We start from the raw sequence: 18277 nt of genomic DNA, 5'->3' as shown, positions 1-18277 counted from the left end.
CACTCATTTCTATGTGTTGCCTCAAAATCATTGTCGATGTGGCATAAGGTGGGACTTGTTTATTCAGACCTGGCGGGCCCAATTTGCATAAAACAAGATCTTTTTTCAGTCGGAATCGGTACTGATTTATTTTTACAACTCTGTCATATAAATTATATAAAAAATATCAGCAGCACTGTGCTGTGATGTCGCTGTGATGTCACTGTTGTCTGAATTGCCACTTGCACTCGTAGCCATGCAGGTGTTGTACTGAGGTCTGTTTCCAAAATAGTGCTTCTCTCCTGTTAAAATGTGGAGAGAAAATAATGATTGGGTTTTTTTTGCTGTTTTTCTTACAGGATGGGCGCCTCACGCCAACAAATTGAAAACGATCAGATAAATAAGATTTAAACCAGCTTAGTGCTGAACCTTTTAAGCCAATTAAGTGATCCAGTCTCTGCAGCAGAATTTGATGGTCAATTGTGTCAAACGCTGCACTAAGATCTAATAAAACAAGTACAGAGACGAGTCCTTTGTCTGAAGCAATCAGAAGGTCATTTGTAATTTTAACTAGAGCTGTCTCAGTGCTATGATGCACTCTAAATCCTGACTGAAATTCCTCAAATAAATTATTATCCTGGAGAAAATCACACAGCTGGTCTGCGACTACTTTCTCAAGGATCTTTGATAGATATTGGTCTATAGTTGGCTAACACCTCTGGATCCAGGGTGGGCTTTTTTAGTAGAGGTTTAATTACAGCTACCTTAAAAGACTGTGGTACATAACCTGTTAATAAGGATATATTGATCATATCTAATATATGAGTGTTAACTATAGGTAAGACCTCCTTAAGTAGCCTAGTTGGGATGGGGTCTAAGAGACACGTTGATGATTTGGATGAAGAAATCACTGCAGTCAATTCTTGAAGAGAAATTGGGAGAAGCAATCTAAATATATATTAGATTTTACAGCTGTGTTTGAGGTTAGATAGGTACTATCTGAGGGCAGGAGGTCATGAATTTTGCCTCTAATAGTTAGAATTTTGTCATTAAAAAAGCTCATAAAATCATTACTGCTAAGGGCTAAGGGAATACAAGGCTCAATAGAGCTCTGACTCTCAGTCAGCCTGGCTACAGTGCTGAAAAGAAACCTGGGGTTGTTCTTATTGTCTTCTATTAGAGCTGAGTAATAGTTTGCTCTGGCATTGCGGAGGCCCCTCTTATAAGTTTTGAGACTGTCTGTCCAGATTAAACGAGATTCTTCCAGTTTGGTTAATCGCCAATTCCTTTCAAATTTTCGCGATATTTGTTCGCGATATTTGTTTTAACTTACGGGTTTGAGAGTTATACCAAGGAGCGAACTTTCTTTGCTTTTTTAACTTCTTTTTAAGAGGAGCTACAGAGTCGAGCGTTGTTCGTAGCGAGCCTACGGTGCTATCAACAAAATGATCAATTCGGGAGAGGTTAAAGTCGGCACGGGAAACCTCTGTTACTGAAGGTATTGGTATTGAATTTAACGACGAAGTAATCTTTTCCTTAAGTTTTGCGACAGCACTATCTGATAAACATCTAGTATAGTAACTGTTGCTGAGTGGCGTGTAATCGAGTAAAAAGAAATCAAAAGTAATCAGATAATGATCCGATAGCGAGGGATTCTGTGGAAAGACTTTTAGGTTATCAATTTCAATTCCATACGTCAGAACTAGATCAAGGGTATGGTTAAAACAATGAGTAGGTTCATGTACACCCTGACTGAAGCCAATGGAGTCTAATAATGAGATAAACGCGGTAGCCAGGGAGTCATTATCAACGTCGACATGAATGTCACCATGCCTCATTTATGAACTACAAAACAAACAGCTCAAACATTGATTGTAACATTGTAATTAAGCAGTTGGGACTGGTGTTATTTCAGATGTACAGGTGAGCAGTATCTGGACTACCTGGGAATAGAGTACACCACCTGGGGACTGTGGGAGAATCATGTGGCTCTGACCGCAATGACCTTCATATTCCTCATCATCGCTTACCTGAAACTCCGCTATATCAAGAAGTTCACTTAAATGTGTGATTATGTATCTTTTATTGTTGTCTTCAAGGAACCAGGCAGGTAAATGTTCAAAAAGAATTTCACCAGTAAAGGAATAGTATGACATTTTGGGAAAGACACATACCTTCTTTTTACATGGAGTAAGATGAGATGATTGATGCCACTCTATCAGGCCAGTTCACAGAACAGATTGAGGATATTACACAAGTGATATCACAGCGCAAGCATGCCCATAAAGTCATTTTAGGTAGTTGTTATCAGGATGCTGTGTGTTCAAGTGTTGATTCTCCTGATGCGTTTTGGTTTTAATTAGAGGAATTGACAACAGATTGACGACAGATTGATTGGCTATGTGTGGTGACTGCGATCGGTACTCAGCATAGCAGTGATAGCTACTGTGCAGACTGTGGCTCCAAGTGATGTCACCAGGGTAAGATGGCAGTAGCTGTACCCGCAATATTTTGGCTTCATTTTTGTACAGGGGGAGTTAAGTGGAGATGCGGCGTCCATCTTCATATCCAGTCTATTGTTACCACGAACTTTCTGAAGATGTTAATAATTTCACATAAACTGCGTGTGGCTCTTAGAACTGATTTTTGTGAACTGTTTTTCTAATGAGGCTTTTTTGCAATTTTCCACCAAATATATCCATATTACCTAATTCACATACGTGCAAACAGAAAAGGAGCACCAAGTGTGGAGTGTGAGTGTGGGGCTGGAGCCAGGAGGCAGTTAGCTTAGCTTAGCTTAGCTTAGCTTAGCGTAAAGACTTAAAGTAAGGAGGAAACAGCTGACTGACTTAGTTCGAAGTTCATTAATAGATCTTCCGCAGCTAAAGCTTACTCGTATGTTGTTTGTTTAATCATTACACAAACGGAAATGTAAAAAGCACTTCTGCACAGCATTTCTGTTGGTTGCCTGAAAACCTCACTGTGACAACAAGACTCTGGGAAGTCACTGTGTCTGGCTGTCATTTGCCAGGCAATAGTTACAGCATGTATCTCAGTATTAAAACACAGACTGCTGGTTTAGCTTTAGAGCGTATTTTTTAACTATGACAAGAGTCAGGCTAGCTGTTTGCCCCTGCCGCCAGTCTCTATGCTAAGCTAAAGTAGCCTTAACACAATGTTTACATATTATCTCCTTATAAAGTTGTTATGGTGAACGTGTTAGCAAACAGTAGCCTGTTTACTCATCCAGCAGACAGTCTGCTGTGTCCAAAAGTCATGGCATGAGAGTCAACCATAACAGTAAAGCTGCGTGACTTAAAACCAAAACCAATTACTTTCTAACAATGTGTTTCATTCTTAAATTATAAAAATGTTAATTAGCTTAAATTAGCAGTTTTAATGAACAGATATGAGTATTGATCTTCTTATCTTACTCTAAGCAAATACACAATTTTTCCCAAAATGTCAAACTGTTTGAGTGTGTCTACGTTTTGCACTTAAATACTTGGATATTCAGTACAGGTAAAATAATACCTGAATGTAAACATTAGTGTAACTGTCATTGGTGAAAACCATGTGTCTCTGAAAAACTTTTTAGGAGCTAATAATAACAATGTTCTTTATTTTTCACAGTGTTGAAGTGATTTTAAAGCCCAACAGAGAGTTTTCTGACAGTCGTTTCAAGATTATCACAGAACATTGACGTGATTATGTGTGATGTGTTTCTTATTTATGAATATTTACATTTACCGTATTATTTTAAAACCAGATTATGCCTTTTTTCAGTACTTTTGTAACTCAGTAATCCTGATTATTCAACTTTTGTACAATTACTGAATCTTTCTTAACTGTAATTGAGCACTGATTTTTTTTTTTTTTTAATAACTGTAGATATTGTAGAATTATATCACATACATTGTTAGTATGTGTATTTTTTTGTTCTTACCAAAAAAAAGTCTATACACATTTATGTTCTGATGCAGCTTTTTGAAAACGTATAAACATTTTCACTTAACGTCAGACTTTGCGTTTTTCTTTCAGTGCAGTGTGTTCTGATGTTGACATACAGCAATTGTATGTAAGTGTCGGTAAAGTTTTGGATAATTATCTTATTTAAAAAATACTTGGCAACACTTTACAGGTCTGTAATTTCAGGATAGTTTCCATGGAAGTTTTCTTAAAGGTGTTCTTTCAACAACTAATTATAAACTATAAACTTTAAAACTGCAGCTTAATACAGCGACCAAAATAACATAATTTTGTGTCTATTTCTGTAAGTGTTACTGAATACTTAAATTAAATAGTACAGTATTTGTACATCAGCAGACACATTTTTGAACGGATTGCTGTGGTGTACATTTACAGTCGTAAATTTAATGTTGCATAACTTATCTAGGGTATCCTAGGGCCTAAAATCAAATAAAAGTATATTTTTTTGATCATTATACACAAAAACTATATTATTTCACTAGGTTTTATATATTTGTACAACTATAAGCATCAGCAATGAAGGAAATGCGATCATAATATTATAAAAGAGCATTTACATTCAGTAAACTACAGATGAGGTCAGTAGATCACATTGTTCTGTACACCAGGAAAAGGCATTACTGATTTGGCTCTGATTAAAATCTAATTTAAAAAAAAAACAAGCTTATATTTTATTAACACTTTATTTGGCATAAGAGATTTTTAAAAAAAGAAATAGATTGTAAAAAAGTAAGGCACAGGAGAAAATAATAATAAATGCATGGGTTTCCCATGAACACTAGTCGCACTCCAAATTGAAGTTTGTTTCAAGTTACAATATGTATCATAAAATGATGATAAGCTATTTAATCTGAAGCTTAATTGACGTACAGAGGATGAGTAAATATGACAGAATGTGCCACACTTGTACCTACTGCGTATTAAAATGATGAAAGAACAAATAATCAGCATAATTAACAGTCATAGAAACTTCTTTTTGGTGTTTGTGTAAATGCTGCAATGTGTGGATACAGTAATCAGAAGCAGGTGAGATATTTCTCATGTAATACTAAAGTCACGCTGAGTGTGCTGAGGATGGTGTGTTATATGAAATACTGTGGAACACTGTGCTGTAAATCCTTCGTAAAAGTCTCTACCACACATTCTCATGTTTCCCTTCATCATCCTGTGAAAGTAATACTTGATAATAGCTTTAGTGAATACTCATAGATGTCTCACAGAAGAACTGTCAGTGCATTGAAGTATCTGAGGTGAGGTGCGTTTGATTCTGTCACCTCCTTTGTAATGCTACTTTGTTCTGCAAAAATGGTCCCACCTCTTCAGTTACTCATATCGCTGCAGGGAAACTTCAAATGAAGAGTTTCTTGCCAGAGTGAAATATCCTTCATCGGGCCAAGTCCTCCTCACACATGGCTGCTCCCGTTTGTGTCGAGGCCGTCGGTGGACAAAGAGGAGGATGGGCGAGGCCTTGGGCCAATAGGAGTGGCCGGCTGTGGGTGGCTGACCTGTGAGGCCATATCGTCAGACTCCCAGCGCTCCAGTTCCTCCCTCACCAGCCTCTCCATCTGCTCCCTGTGGGCGTCTGTGTCCCGTCCCACACGCTCATCCTGACAGACAAAAACAGATTGGAGGAATCTAGCTGTGGGAATCAAGTATCTTATGAGATAATTAATTTGTCAGATTTTTGTGGAAAGCAGGCTGTAGGCCAGTTACTTAGAGGCCCAGTGTGTAGGATTTTGTGACATCTAGTGGTGAGGTTGGGGATTGCAACCAACTGAAACCTCCTGTGTGGCCGACACAAAACTACAAACAGCCCCATCTAGTGCTAGTGTTTGATTTGTCTGTTTTGGGCTCCTGTAGAAACAACATGGCAGACTCTATGGAAACAGATTTGCTTAGCATGTAGATATATACGACTCATGCTTTATTTTGACACCTTTCCCCCGTTTCCTCAGCACTGATTGGCTCCTTTGACTCTTTGTTCACTCATTAACCTGAGTGAGTTCACCTGTTCACCCCTATTTAAACCCTGGACACCATTTAACCCATTTTTTCTTCATCGTCACATGGGACAAGAGTGCTGGTTAGCAGTTTCTTTCTCTTTGGTTTATCCTGTGTATAATTTTAACTGAGGATTATTTACCCTTATTAAAATGGACATTTATTTAATTTGACTGAAGCTCTCAAAGTGTGTATTTTTCTTCCAGATTCAAACCCATGTGTATTTAACATTTATTATCGCAGCTTTAAGTGCGTGTAAACGCACAGCCACTGACTGTGTCTCTACTGCCTCTCACCTCCAAGACTCCGTCCAGCAGTCTGCCCAGCACATCTCTCCTTTTGAGTTTAGCTCTCTCCATGGTTTCCAGCTTCACGATCACAGCGTCTATCTTGGACACTATGCTGCCGATCGAGTGCTCCATCCTGTCCACACGTCTCACCAGACTGAGAAACACAGAGCGGTTAGTGCCCTTATTATTTTACATGGTAAATGTACTACAGTAAGAATCAATCAGATTAATATGAAAAACTCAAATGTGTGTATATAAACTGCGTATCTTTGACTATGACATTTTATTACTCATCAGTTATTAGCTCAGCTTTCATTCACTGATTAACAGTAAAGTTACAGTATAATAAAATTTAATAATAAAAGCTCCATACACTTGAAACTCTTCATAGGAGACACCGCCTGAGCTGCTGCCGCGACGACGAGAGCTGTGGCCGCTGTCCTCATCATCGTCTTCCTCTGAGTCATCCTGGGTGCGAGGGAAGCTCCGCCCGCTGCTGGGTCGGGTCAGCGAATTGCGTTCCAGCTCCAAGTCCTCCTGGCGAGCGAGCAGAGACACACTGAACATCTGCAGGTGCTGTGGCTGAGCGTGAACGACCACATACATGCAGGGTGTGTTGTGTTTTTCCACGTGTTGCTGCTGGCATCATCACTCACTCTCTCTTTCTCCAGGTCATCTCTCATCTGCTGGTGTTCGTGCTCCGTCAGCTCCTGGTCACCGTCGTGATCGTATTTGGCAAAGATGGCTTGAATTTCTGCGTCTGTGTGGCCCTTTCTGAGCAAGGAAAAAGGTCAAAGCACAGTATGAGTTTGACAAATACAGAAGTAAACTCAAATAATATAATAGTTTCGAGTTTTTATCTTTCAGTTTTCTTCACCCTTTAAGATCCTGGCGGAGTTCATCAAAGTTCAGTTTGCCCCCGGCCTGACGCAAACTGTCAGAGATGTCATCTACTGCCGTCTTCTTCAGTCTCAGCTTCATCAAAGCTTTGTTACAACCCTAAGAGAGAAGAATACTTACATTTGGAGCAACCTAAAGAAGCCGGTTACAGTTTATGGTACACAAACCACACTTCTACTATCCAATGCTTCTGCTCCATTTTCATAAAGATACGTCATTCTGTATCACATGTTGTGAAGCTGACACACTCTGGGTTTCCTGCAGAGAATCAATTTGAGACTTCTATTCACATCAGAGGAAATTATTTCAGTTTTATGAAGTATATCAAGCTTCAGGGAGAACAACTAACCACTCCACTAACACCTTTACTGGCAGAAATCCTGCTATTTTCTAATACTCTTTTCTAATATCTGTTCTCATTAAATTTTTCCAATATCTGTATCTGTGAGTGCGTAGATGCAACCAGACCCAAAAACTGCAATATCTGGAGTAGCTTCTGGAGCTGCTCTGTCGTTATTGCTGCAGCAGCTGCTGTTGATTTAATGGATTTAATCTGCCCGGCCGACATGAATAATACATGTAGTTCAATACCTTCTTAATGAGATCAGTCATTTCCATCTCAGACCTCTGCTGAGACATGTCGGCCTTCACCTCAGAGTATGTGTCGTTGATGATTGCCAGGAACATGTTCTGTATGGAGAGAATAAGAAAAGGTGTTGTGTTAGAGGGTGTGTGTGTAAACAACAACAAACGTGACTACACCGGACTCACCATGAGGATGAAGAAAATGAAGAAGACAAAGGTTGTGAAGTAGATGGGTCCAAGCACTGGATTCGCCTCCTCTATTTCTGAGAACTCAAAGTCTCCCAGGATGATGCGGAACTGAGTAAAACTACACAAACACAAACAACATTTTTAAATAACAGGAAACATCAGCTGACGGTGGTGTTTGTACATTTGAGGACTATACTTCGAATCACATACATGCTGGCCTGGAAGGTACTGAAATCGTTGACTTGGGTTCCGAACACCAAGTAGGCGAGCTGAGCATACGCCAGGAAGATAATGAAGAACATGATGGCGAAACCCACAAGGTCCTTAGCGCAGCGAGACATGGTGCCGGACAGCTGACTCATGGTCTTATTGAAGTTGATGAACTTAAACAGCTGAGAGGAGGAGCACAATTATGAGGATTAGTGGACTTCACAGAACTGTAGGTGGGTTCTTATCACAGACTGTTTAAGATAATGGACGTAGCCACCATGACGTCATCCATTGGTTTGGCAAAATATCTGTTCTCGACGTCTTGGATTTTTGGAGCCAGACCATATTTGAACGAAAGGGTGGAGCCATTCCCAATGCTAGCCACTAGCTTGATTGGCACAGTGCATTTACTGCTATGGTTAACAGTGATAATGCTAATGCTAATTTTTGGCAAATTAAATACAAAATGTAGTTACTGGAAAAACTGAATATCCAACGCTGAACATGACTTTTTTAGGTAACCAAAACATTAAAGTTATTTTTTTTTTATTAACTGCAAACGCAGTAATATTGATGGCTATGGCTACGCCAACACTCTGTGAATCTGGGGTTACGTAATGATTAACAACGTTGCTGCTGTTGTAGAGACTAGCGACAAGATGACACCCACCTGTCTCTCAAAGTGACCACGCCCTTGACTATGCATGACTTTTAAGTCTTAATAATATTTAAATGGTTGAGCTCACCCCAAATACAGTTGTCATGAAACAGGAAATTAGCTGTAGAGACCCAAACCTTTTTTTGTTCCAGGCTGTAAACATGTTTACTTGTATATTTTAACATGGGGGTCTATGAGGATTGACTCGCTTTTGGAGCCAGCCTCAAGTGGCCATTAGAGGAACTGCAGTTTTTGGCACTTAAACACTGGCTTCATTTTTCAGTCCCGTTGGTCGCCAGTTGGTTTTTATGTATACAGTGTGGTATTTTTGGATTGATTATGGTGCAAATGGTACAGATTCATACCTTGACCCAGGAGAAGAAGACGATGACCGCAGCCACGTGATTGAACTGGACCTGCAGGTTGGCCAAAGGCTCAAAGCTGGGGTGAGCGTTGTGGTTCTCCAACAGGCCTTTCAGAAGGTTGCCCACCATGGCTGTTCTGGTTATGTTCATGATTATGGCAACAACACTCAACTGGAGAAAAAGAGCAGACAACAAACTTTGTCAGTCTTGTTAAAATTACTATGATCTAACTAATAATAATCCGGAGTACGAATTTGATACACACCACAACAATGAGAACATCCAGACAGTTCCACAGGCACTTGAAGTAATGCAGGCGGTGGATGCGGATCTCCAGCACCTCCTCCACCACATAGTAGAGGATGAATAGACAGAATGCTACCTCGCACACACCCACAAAGTAGTCCCAGCTGGACACATATCGTATTAGACGCACTGTTTGGAACTGCCAGGAGGTCACCACACCACCTGTAGCAGGGAACTCCACCAGCAACCTGAAAAATGCATCAAATCATATTAACTGTCCATACTGGCACTTTTATATTTTAGAGATAAATCAAAATGAAGCACAAGTATGTACATCTAGAATTTCACAAAATAATTGCAAGTTTATTTTTGCATTTTCAGACTCTAATGACTATTGAAGATTCCTAAAATGTGTCCATTTGTGCCATTTATTTGTTACACACTGTTACAAATCCAGAAATAATCATTAGGCACATCCCTGCACTATATTGTAAATGGATATGTTGTGACTGATGAATCTTACCTGGCGATACAGAAAAGGTTGATGTTCCCATTGTAGACAGAGAAGTCGAGAAACACAGCCCTGGTGCCTCTGTCCAGCCACAGATGGTCTCTGAGAAACTGCAGTTCGTTTGCTGACTCCTCTTTAGTACGAGACAGGTCTTTGTAATATCCTCCGCCTCCATATTTAGATATTTGACCCCAATAACTGCTCCCATTCATCTCACTCTCTGTTGTGTACACCCACCTGAGAGACACCAGGAAGAGCAGATTCAGGATGTACACATTTGTTGATGTACTAAATATGATACAGCTCTAATGTCCTATAAATCGGATAATGTAATATAAATTAAATTAAAAGCGCGGGCTTACGCTGTTCCATTCTTGGGGCCGAAGGAGGCCGTGTCCTCGTTGGTCGGGGTGTACATGTTGTAGCAGTCCTGGACCTCGTCTCTCAGATCTTCATGGACGGTGCAGGACTCATTGCGAACTTTGACCTGTCGGAGCCGTGGCACCCCGAGGAGGAGGTTCTCATAGTAGATGAGACTGTGATTCTCAGGCAAGCTCTGGTTGTTGTACCACACCTCCCAGTACATGCCATTGAGGAAAGGTCCCTCTGTGAACTATACGTGTAGGACAGTCAGGATTGCAACACAGAAGAGGCCGGGCGGAGGTTTGTTTGAGGGTTATAGGTACTTACTTATAGGTACTTTTGAGGGTTATACATACACACACACACACACACACACACACTCAACTGTCCTATCAATTAAAGGCAAAATGCCCAAAAATATCTTCAAAAAAAAAAAAAAGATGGAGCTACGGTTTGTGAGCTGTATTTCTCATGTGTGTTTGCATGAAAAAGCTTCAATGTACTCTGTCTTATCACAAGAGTAGAAGATTAAGCACAGCTACCCACATTTTACTCAGATGATATTTGTACTCGTAAAAAGTACATTATCTCTACCAGATACTCGTTACATCCGGGTACTCAACTCAACCCTAATGAAAGTTGCATAAATTTTCTCACCTAACTCACATCAAGAAGGCTAATAATGTATTTCCAAAAATCAAAATGAAATTTGCATTTTACCTTCCAGAAATCCTCCATGGATGAGAGGCTCCTAAAAGTGGAAGGGTCCCCAGCAGACAGCGGTGTGTCCAGGAAAAGCTGAGACATGACTTTGGTGTAGTAGTACATATTGGCACTCACCATCCCGTAGGTCACTGCAGAGCAAATCACAATACAACATGATCATTACTATGCGCGATATTCCTGTTAGCATGTGTTACAATGCAGAATGACATTTGTGCTTTTTGTTTGTGTGACACTGCCAAGACCTGACAAACACAAAAACTAGCTCAAAATTAAACTTAAAGGCGCTGTATGTAAGAATGTGGCCAAAACGGTTACTGCACTCAAATTCAAAATACTGCCACGAGTCGTGTCCGCCCCCCCTCCCCTACAGATTCGAGGTTGCTGGACAGCGGCACGCTGGAGACTGATTTGTTTGCCCACGGGCGGCTGCCGTGGCAGGGCTGCGTCGCCGTGTCCTTGATCTTCAGTTTTCCAGCGGATCGTTCGAGCAAGTCCGGCTTCTCTGCTGCTAACGCTGCTGCCGGGATACAGCTCAGGAGCCGGCTGCTAATGCTATGTACCGGGACACTGCTATTGCTGCTTGCCGTGCTGCTGTAGCTCAGTCGTAACTGTAACTGATGCTGAGACTCTACTGACTGCGTGACTGGTAGACGGCAGTGGGTGGAGCAACAGGCCAAAACACAAATTCAAAACATAAAAATGATTTGCGGACCGTAAATCTTTTTTTTTAAATGCGAATATTCTGGCTGTACTATTGTTGTTGGTGAGATCAGTATGTTATATGAACATTATTCCTTAGTCTCTGTGACATATTAGGAGGATTTTATGACTATTTGCTTTAGATTTATTACATATAGCTCCTTTAATTTAGTTTCACCTATACCTTACTATTCCTGTAGCACTACTGAGTACTCATCGGGGAGCAGCTCTGGAAACTGCATTTAATAGTTGTGCTCAGCCTGGCAGAATATGCCTCACTCCAGTCTGCTGGGAGATCATTTCCTGATCCACCCTAAACCACAGTTTGGCATTTGCAGCAAAAGAGAGTAGAGAAACTTTACCATTACTTTTCTCATCACACACATTTTACATGTGTGATTTCCATCAATTTTTTTACCAACCCAAAATGCAGCCATCGCATTAGTGCTGTCGTTGGAATCTAAACCCACTGATGAGTGTCTGAGATTTGATTTTTAGCTGCCAAAACCATTAAGCAGTCACTGTGAGCATGGAAAATATCTCTTCAGCTAAAAGAAAGGTGCCCAGGCTGGCGTATTTGGTGCCACATTTTAAAGAGCTCTCTCTGACTCACTTGGATCGACTGCCAGTTCACTTCAGTCCAGGACTAACTTTAAGGGCTCAAGCATGTACTTTATATGTATGCCATCAAAATGGTGCACATATTTTGGGTGTGTTCCTTAAACCATGTGATCATTTATAGCTATGTTTACACCACAAGTCCTAATACCCAATGTGTATATGTTATTACATGTTATAGTATACTTTTTTGCAGTTATTATACAAGTAGTCAATATACTTTACTGTCTGGAACTAACAGGAAATGATGCAATGGGTGCTGAATGGCAGTGCTTTGTTTGTTTGTTTTTGTTTGTCTGAGATCTTCCTGTAGCTGTCGCACCACCATGAACAATTCATTTAAATATTTTGCCACTTTAAAAAACAAGCAATTAGGCTTACTAACTGTTCTGAGATTATGTAATTTTGTCTTTTTTTTTTCAGTGTGAAAACACTAGATACCATCTACACAAAACACCTAATGGAATTATTAGGCAAGCCAACTACTAGGCTGCTTAAAGAAATGGGAATTCAAGGCCAAGACCAACGTCAGGCCATCAAAGCCCTCTCTGGTGCAGCCAAACGGTCAAGCCGGTGGCTATGGATTAAGATGAGCCCTCCGGAGGTGTTGTGGTGAAGGGGGGTACCCACCTGATAACCCCAATGAAGCTTTTACCCTCCCTAAACCCCCACTCCCTCCCCAGGCACATCTCCAAATTTCACTCATAATCTTAAATCTGTGTGTTGTTGCACAAATGAACAGTTAAACTCCACCTGGATTAAAGTTAGTAGAGGGAGGTGGCGTGTACGGGGAGAGTCCAGTCTGCACAGATGTCTCTGCTTGGCTCTGCCTCCCAATCGTACTTTTCTACCTACCTATGCTCTTTCCTACTTTTCTATCCATCTAACCTTAACCCTTTGGCTCCCACTCAAAAAAAACCCTGACAGTACTATTACTCCCACTCATAATCTCAAGTATGTGCATCGAGTTATTATAACATCTAGTCCTAAACTGAACAGTATGAGGAATGGAACTGGAACACAGTTTAAGACTGGAGGGTGGGCTGTGTATTAACAGAGCCTTGTAGCACATGATTAGGCTCCAATAGCACTTTTTCCCTATGTTAGTTACTCACTAGATGTGCAGGTAGTCCAATCCAGTCATGACCACCTATACATTCACATCAGTTCAGTTTAAAATTGCCTTGGGTCACATTTATTTCTCTCTACCTATCACAGATGAGTCATTTCTGAAGGGCATGCCGACCAACCTTTAACATAAATCTTATGTCATTTTGCAGGATTTTGCTTGTTTACTTACAGATACAGATAGTGATGAGGAATGTGATATATGTGATCATCTCCCTCAGTACGTTCCTGAGGTATCTCTCTCGACTGTTGTCACTGTCCTCCATCAGCTCTGTGCCCCACAGAACTGTAAAGAAAAAACAGAGATTCGACAGGACATCAGCATATCGTAAAACTTCAATTAGTGGCCCGGGCTATTATTTGCTTAAATCACTGAACTCACCGAGCCTATATTTGGGACTGGCGTCTATATGGGACAGGCCTTTAAATCCTTTTACACAAAACTACATTACATTGGCTACACTAGGGGTTCCCAAATGTTTAAACATTAGACCACTAACCTCAGAAAATGTGAGATGATTTAAGAAGACACTGTAAGAAAAGGGAATTTGTAAAATCACTTTTTAAGTGACAGTTAGATCCAAGAGTTTATCCTGTTTTCCACTTAACTGTGCTTGATTTTCTTCTTTCTATTATTTTACCTTATATTACCGAACTTTGTTTTACCTATTCTGGTCCAGCCAATGCCTTTGTTATATAAGCTCACCATCTGGGTTGATGTTATATTTGATTATATTAATTTTCTGTATGAAACAAATTTGTTTTTTTAAAAGTGCTCTATAAAGATTATTATTATTGTTACCATTACTATTATTATTATAACTTAGCATTGAACTTTAGTAGATGGGTAATGTAGGGGCACTGATAATAATAGTGGGGAGGGTAATATTTCTAATGGCAAGTGTAAATATAATATGGATAAATCTATATTTACAGAATGGGGGAAACTATGACTTTAAATCAGTGCCATAACCCTACAAATCTGATAGACATCTTACTGTACAGTGAAAAAGCTTGATTTACTTTGGTATGCTTGATAGACACTACAGCTCTAAACCCTGACTACCATTTATTTATACATTATTATCATGTTATTGATCTGTAGATAATAAATAAGCTATTCATGTTTAAAAGAAAACATAAAAATAGAGACTTACTTCTGATCTTGTGGAGTATCTGCTTCATACAGCTGCGGTGATCAAGCCTGTCCTGCTGCCGAGCATCCACAGTCGGGGTCGGGTACAGTCCTCCCCGGGCGATGTGGGTGCTGCTGCCCGCGCCGGTGTAGCTGCCCAGGCCGCTGCTGCAGCTGCTGCTGGAGGCCGTGGACACCGACCTCCTCCCGGGGCTCGCCGGAGGCCAGTCGGCTTCCATGATCTCATCCTCGGGCTCAAAACCCGGGTTGTCCCGGCTCCACGCTTGTCTGGACGGAGGGGACGGGGTGCCTATGACTCCTCCGAGACCCAGGTCTTGATGCTGGATGTTCTCCATCTCTATCCCTTCGCTTGAGTCGAGTCTGTGGGGCAGCCGGCCAGGCTGGCTCTGCGGGAGCTGCTGCGGTCTGACTCGGGATGAACTCATGGTCCAGTTAGCCGTTATATTAATCTGGTGTGGGGCATCTGAGAAAAGCTAAACCTTATAGAGAAACGCAAAAACCTCTGATAAACGTTTATAACGGTTGAAGCATGTCGAGCACCTCAGAGATACTCAACCGTTAAACGCCTAAAAACAAAGCTAATTAGAAAAGTTACTCAGCTAAATAACCTACACACATAACACGTTACACTATATGTTAAAGTCACGATATAAACATTTAATTAACGGTTTCCTGCTCCTCATAGCAACCGTTAGTAGTTTTCGCTCTCAACTAACCGTTAACAAAACTTTCCGATCCTCAATTCCGTCTCAAAAAACGATGTCCTCCGTTACAAAGCGATGCCTTTAAACCGTTTAAAGTTGTTACCTATTAAACTATTAAAATTACCACCTAATTAGCCTTTTACATGTCGCTGACAGACGCATTAAAACTGCCGTGTTTATGTGGACGAAGAAGAAGAAAGATACTTTTCTTGCCCCAGGACAGCCATCTTGTTCTTGAACTGTTCCCCTAAAAAACCCTCTCGAGCTCATTTGTGTGGGACTCAGATTACATTAGGAGTCATGGCGTCGCAGTAAAGGATGGAAAACACCTCTGTGGAAAACATTTTTCTTCAGTGACGTTTTTTATTTCTCAATTATTAATGGCTAAAATTGACAAATTGCAAAGATTGAACTGCTTTGGGTTTATTTTTGTTGTGTCGTAATAATCTGAAATAAATTCCTCAAAGTAATAATTTTCTTTGAAAGCTCATTTAAACCCTTTGTGGCCATCAGGAAGCCTTACATTTACTTGAAAATGTTAAATACAGTGTTGAGATGAATATAGACATTACATACTGCTACGTTACATAACCGCTGTATGTTTGGGTCAGCGGTTGCCATGACAACAAGGCACTTAGCTAAGAGCAGCTCACTGACAAGAGGTCTGCATGTGAACCTGCACTGCAAATGCAAAGCCAAGAAAAGGGAGCTTTAATGCCTATTATGGGCAGTAAAGATTTGCACAGTGAAACGACGTTGCAAAAACTGAGAAAATGCCATTTTAAAATGCTGTAACAGGTGTTTGAGGACAAAACCACAACTGTAAGTGGTTAATTTAACTTTTATTTTTTAACAGCAGCAGTAGTAAAAGTGAAAACAGAATTTCTGATAAAAAATATAAAATATATTCAACAAATCAAATATCAAAACTACTCTAAAGGGTGAGTTGTCATACATGTACAGAAAAAGAATGTATGGCAAATAAGTCTGCAAAATATTATTTTTACAGATAAAAGTAATTGTTCTATTTATCATTCTATTTAAAACAATTAAAAAGAATTGTACTCAGAAGAAACTGTCTACCCAAGGTGTACCCAGGACATCTGATAGCAACTGAAAAATATCTCACCAATATGTTGTGACTCGTTGGCTAGTGAGGCTGGTAACTGCCCACAAAAGTCGCACGCTGGACTAATATTTGGATACATTTTACAGAGCTTATTTTAGAGTTTCTTTTTTGAATAAAGCAGATAAGTTGCTGATTCTCCAAAAATGTGCTTATTTCAGACCTATTTTACATCAGACTGTTATATAAATCTAATAACACTGATAATACCCGAGTTCACTTTAGCAATCAGTGAATGGTTTTACATTTCAGGTCAGAAAAAGAATAATTTCCCAGTTGATATTACCTATTATTGATTATGTTGACAGTGTCTATCAAAACACATCTCAGCTTGTAAGGTGAGGTGAGGTGAGTTAAGGTAAGGTGAGGTAAGGCATTCGAAGCAAAATATAATAAAGAGACAGGGTGAATGCCTGATTTCACACTACTGACTGATGGGATAGTATAGATTTTGCACAGTTTAGCATGAACTTGTCTTAGACCACTTAATGTAGTGTATAATTCTCTGTAGATTTGTTTTCAGGTGTCCATACAGAACTCATCATTGCACATTCATATGAATCACTGAATTGGTTGTAGCCTAAATCTAGAAGGCAGTTTCACTATACGTTCATTTTCAAATGTGTTCATTTCAATTGTCCCTTATATTTGGAACAGTTTTTGACTCCATGTAGTTCCTTATATCCATTCAGACATGCAATATCCCTTTCTCTTTGTCCCAGAATTTTCAAAAATGGTATCACTGCTATGGTTGTTCAGACCTTTACCTTTATTGTCCCTCGAGGGGACAATACAGAATACAGAAAAGGACATCATAAATTACAGTTAAAGGAATATGGTGGATTAATGGAAAAAGGAGGGACCTGATCTCCAAATTCTTTAAAAATAAAATCATCAGCTCAGTAAAAGAACAATATAATTTCTACATAAAGTCAAAGTCAAATAAAAAAATGAAACCAGTCCTCCTCAGTATTAAAATGTCCTTCAGGATGATTTGTTTAAATTTGTGTCAAAGGCTGGTTAGGCAAAGGTCAGTTCACTTGCTGAGTTAGGCTACATTTAATCATTGGATTATAATATTTCTTATTTGTTTGTTTGCTTGTTTGTTTTATTGTGACTCTTGATTTTCATCAAAGCAACAAAATACATAAATCGACATGCTTCTGTTACGTTTTTTTTTTTTTTTTTTCAAATTCAAGAGTTTTATTTTATTTGATGTTGTGATTTTTTTTTTTTTTTTGTAACCAAAATGCTGGCTCATGAATTGTCTGCTTTCCAAAGTAAGACACAGAGCTTGTTTTACCACTTGGTGGCGCTCAGTATCCAGACATGTGAAAACTGCGCCAGTGACAACACTAAACATCAGGATCTGCATCCCTATTACTAAATTTATACAAATTTGTATCGAAGCACAGTTCTTGTTTGACACACAATTTATCACAAAACAAACAAGACAATGATGCAACAGGTTTTGCTCCTTACAGCAGTTCAGATAGCACAGATAGAAAAGCAAGATGAATGGTGATAGAATACTCATGGAATAAAGATAAAATACAAAAAAATAAATATCAGAATTAGAAAAATATAAAGTACTAAATTTAGACACAACTATACACTCAATACTATTTACAATATACACCTTTCACTTATGCACATATGTTTAAAAGAATATGTATATATAAATATATGTATGGAAAATATTATCCAATGTATGACTAACTTATCCCTCTTGTTTGTCATTTACAAGAACAAATCTCTGCAGCTGCAGTGACCATTCATGAGGTGACACAACCTAGTTTTATCATTTTGAAAAAGCTCAAACCAAATATGAGA

At 39.5% G+C, this 18277-nt stretch overlaps 1 protein-coding gene across 2 annotated transcripts; it reads right to left on the bottom strand.

Moving 5' to 3' along the window:
• Positions 1-4719: 4719 nt before the first annotated feature.
• pkd2 (polycystic kidney disease 2) lies at positions 4720-15598 on the bottom strand. Of its 2 annotated transcripts, none has more exons than XM_049571403.1 (15): positions 14616-15598; positions 13631-13744; positions 11008-11141; positions 10287-10537; positions 9937-10161; positions 9433-9661; positions 9168-9338; positions 8145-8326; positions 7932-8052; positions 7752-7850; positions 7138-7259; positions 6917-7034; positions 6634-6794; positions 6267-6414; positions 4720-5576 (listed from the first exon to the last, which is right to left on the bottom strand). In XM_049571403.1, the coding sequence occupies exons 1-15, from the start codon at positions 15037-15039 to the stop codon at positions 5373-5375; spliced, it is 2703 nt and encodes a 900-aa protein (XP_049427360.1). In that variant the 5' UTR covers positions 15040-15598; the 3' UTR covers positions 4720-5372. The 2 variants fall into 2 exon arrangements, with proteins under 2 accessions (XP_049427360.1, XP_049427357.1); XM_049571400.1 differs by having other exon boundaries at positions 6634-6797; positions 14616-15595.
• Positions 15599-18277: the final 2679 nt, after the last annotated feature.

This window comes from Epinephelus fuscoguttatus, linkage group LG3, assembly GCF_011397635.1.
Source record: "Epinephelus fuscoguttatus linkage group LG3, E.fuscoguttatus.final_Chr_v1".
NCBI classification, from domain to species: Eukaryota; Metazoa; Chordata; class Actinopteri; order Perciformes; family Serranidae; genus Epinephelus; species Epinephelus fuscoguttatus.
The sequence above is the reverse complement of the archived record's forward strand: the minus strand, read 5'-3'. Positions and strand labels throughout refer to the sequence as shown.

What these genes read in the sequence shown, in the direction of transcription:
- pkd2 (XM_049571400.1), bottom strand. Translation starts at nt 15,039, where the DNA reads ATGAGTTCATCCCGAGTCAGACCGCAGCAGCTCCCGCAGAGCCAGCCT. An exon ending in GGCCCCAAGAATGGAACAGC is followed by an intron (nt 10,162 to 10,286) that starts GTAAGCCCGCGC and finishes GGTGTCTCTCAG; the next exon opens with GTGGGTGTACACAACAGAGA. An exon ending in TCTTCTTCTCCTGGGTCAAG is followed by an intron (nt 8,327 to 9,167) that starts GTATGAATCTGT and finishes TCCTCCTCTCAG; the next exon opens with CTGTTTAAGTTCATCAACTT.